General features: G+C 53.4%; 1 protein-coding gene across 1 annotated transcript in view; it reads right to left on the bottom strand.

The window, feature by feature from the left end:
• Positions 1-282: 282 nt before the first annotated feature.
• The window catches only part of MTO1 (mitochondrial tRNA translation optimization 1), a gene marked incomplete at its 5' end in the record, with an annotated part of 7742 nt that continues 4886 nt past the window's right edge, over positions 283-3138 (bottom strand). The window contains 5 exons of the mRNA XM_010192087.1: positions 283-510; positions 692-849; positions 1311-1429; positions 2130-2301; positions 2383-2587. Coding sequence (XP_010190389.1) covers positions 283-510; positions 692-849; positions 1311-1429; positions 2130-2301; positions 2383-2587 — 882 coding nt within the window. The remainder of the gene's footprint in view (positions 511-691; positions 850-1310; positions 1430-2129; positions 2302-2382; positions 2588-3138) is intronic.

Raw genomic sequence — 3138 nt, 5'->3', positions numbered from 1 at the left:
AGCAAAGCAGTGCTTTCCAAGATGCTTCAGAGTGGATTTTGACTGTCTGACATCTTCCAAATGAGGGGAATTTTCAAGCAATTCCCCTTTTCATTTGGACTGGCAAAATCACAGGCTCTGTTTAGGTTCCTGAGCATGTACTTAAGGTTTGTGCACTCATCATCGTTGTTCTGCTCAACGCCACCGCCACAGGACACAACCAGGCCTGCTTTGGGTGCAGCCAGCATCGCTTGTGAGCACAGGGGACCCCGCCACGTACAATGTTAGGAGAGGTACACCTCTCTACAGAGATGTTTTAAGGCAGGTGCTCCCCGGCTCCTCTGCAGAAAGCTCTGCTGAAACCCCTGCGTGGGAAGTCGCTTTCTCCGAGTCCATCTTTCCCAGTGAATACTTGCCCACCCGAGCCATCGCTTTCAGCTTCTCTGTGTGCTGGTGATTGGTCTTGACAAACCTCAGCAGGTTGACGATAGCGGCCGGTGTGATCCCAGGGATGCGGCTGAGGGCACCGATCTGCGCGTGGAGACGGGAACACGTTACCCAAAAAGAAACACAAACACACAGGCCAGTGAGAAACGGGACCAAAACTGCGGGTACTCCCTTCCCTGATTCTCCTCAGCCCCCGTGGCCCTTGAGAAGGGTTTTCATCGAAGGGATTTCATTGCTGCTCATCATTGCTGTGGCCCAACCTTACCGTCTGGGGACGGCTGGAGTCCAGCTTCTCCCGCACCTCTGCCGAGAGCGACGCATCGATGGCAAAGTAATCCAGGTCGTCCGGCAGGCGCAGGGCTTCGTCGCGACGCACCTCCTCAATCTCCTGCCGCTGGTTGGCTACGCACCACTCATAGGCAGCTGTGAGGGAAGATCAGGGAAACAAGAGCAGACACGGGCGTTCATGAGCAGGAATTCGGAGTGAGAAATGCCACTGAGACAGTCAAAAGCTCCCAAGGCAGTTTCCAGCCTCCCAAAATAAAGAGCCTAATTCACATCGCTGCTTTGGAAGAAGTCACACTCTAATTTGTTATGGGAATTAAGACACACGGGTTGGCTTTTCTGCTCATCCCAGGCAAGGATGTTCTGTTTGACAGAGCAGCAAGGAGGAAAACCCAGGAGTGAACATGAATAATCGATCCCAACCCTTAAAGTGCAGCACGGGTGCTTGCCCAGGGCTGTGGCCTATGGCAAAAGGTGCACACTTTGGTCACAGTGCTTCATTTCACAAAGCAGCAACGTGAAACACACTGGGATGAATGGGTTTGCCCTCCCCTTAATGAACAAAGCCTGCACAGACCCCACTGACCCTTGCACCTTACCTTCTATTTTCAATCTCTCTGCCAGTTCTTGCCACTGAGCGAGCTTTCCCAGGGGCTCTGGGACAGCCCTTGCCAAGGCCTCCATGCTGGCCTCCTGGTACTGAAGGATGTCGAAGGCACTGTGGAGAACAAAAGTCAGCTTTTAGGGTAGGAAGCAGTCACTCGCTTAAGGCAGATTTACAGCTGTTCCCAGCTCAAACTTGTAAAGGTCTCAGCATAAGCCAGAATGACTGCAGAGCCAAGCCCACCTCCTCTGAGAGCACAGAAGAGCTGTTAAAACTCTTGAAAAGGGGCTTTTTAATGAAAAAAATGAATAGCAAGACAGAAAGGACAAGGTAAAGGCATCAAGGGGAACCTTTCACACAGACTGAGTCAGCCAGGCCTTAGTCACTGATTTAAAACAATGGAAAAGGTAAGGTGAGATAAAGGATGGGTAAGGGAAGCGAGGACCTCTGCACACAAGAACAGCTGCCATCTGACACTACAGCCTGAAGGGAATTGCTGCTTTATCAGGCTTTCAGCAAAGCAGCAACCCACTGCAAAGCCATCACCGCTTGGTGACACTCTCAGTGAGGAGAGTGAGAACTGGCTGGGCCAGCGGGAGCCTAAGTCAGCACCAGGAAACACGGCACAGTAAACGCACCAAAGCTGCACTTATTCTATAGGCAAAGACCAGATGTCTGTCCCGTGGCTGTGATAAAGCTGGGACCTTGGAGTACTGACAGCTTCAGGAAGGACGGACAAATGCGGTGAGACATCCAACCAGCTGTGCTAAAGCAAGCACAGCTCAGACCACAGAGCCTCAGCTGCAGCCTTTACCTGACAGGCGACCTTCGACCACTACTGATGGGAACTTCTGGCATTAACTGGGACCACTTGGATATGCTGAACTGAAGGGATTTGAGCGTTGCAATTCCATCCTCCAAAGCAGCTCTCATCTTAACTGCTTGTTCGTATCGCTGCCGTGACACGCACCCGGCTTCCTCAAAACCTGCGGAGACAGATGGCGCATGAGACAATGCCCTACAACCAGGCAGGGCTGCTCGCTGCGAGGGCCACCCGAATAAAACACCTCTGAGGGTGAGCCTGGCATCGGCGTTGTCGGGCCGGAGGGACAGGCGGAACTCCACGCGGCTGGTGAACATGCGGTAGGGCTCGCTGGTGCCCAGCGTGGTAAGGTCGTCGATCAGGACACCGATGTAGCCTTCAGTGCGACTGACAACGAACGGGGGCTTGCCTTGAACCCGCAGGGAGGCGTTGATCCCAGCGATCACACCCTGGGCGGACAGAAAGCAAAACAAAAAACATTTACCAGGCTCTTCATGGCTAAAACATCAGCACATCTGGCTGCAGAGACTCGTGTCAAGCTGTACCCTGCGAAATGCCTGTGCCAGCCACATGGGCAGTTTCTTCCCTGTGATACTACGGAATAACAGGATGTCAGGGGTTGGAGTTAGAAGGGACCTCAGAGATCACCCAGTCCAACCCCTGCCAGAGCAGGATCACCCACAGGAGGTCACACAGGAACACGGCCAGGGGTTTTGAATGTCTGCAGAGAAGGAGACTCCACAACCTCTCTGGGCAGCCTGGGCCATGCTCTGGCACCCTCACAGGAAAGAAGTTTGTCCTCATCTTCAGGTTGAACCTCCTATGCTCCAGCTTGCTCCCATTGCCCCTTGTCCTGGCATTGGACATCACAGAGCAGAGCCTGGCTCCTTCCTCCTGACACTCGCCCTTTCCAAATGGATCCCCATGAATGAGGTCACCCCTCAGTCTCCTCTTCTCCAAGCTAAAGAGACCCAGCTCCCTCAGCCGCTCCTCATCAGGG

This window comes from Mesitornis unicolor, unplaced genomic scaffold (genome assembly GCF_000695765.1).
Source record: "Mesitornis unicolor isolate BGI_N332 unplaced genomic scaffold, ASM69576v1 scaffold33669, whole genome shotgun sequence".
Lineage (NCBI taxonomy): Eukaryota > Metazoa > Chordata > Aves > Mesitornithiformes > Mesitornithidae > Mesitornis > Mesitornis unicolor.
This window is presented reverse-complemented; position numbering and strand designations above follow the sequence as displayed.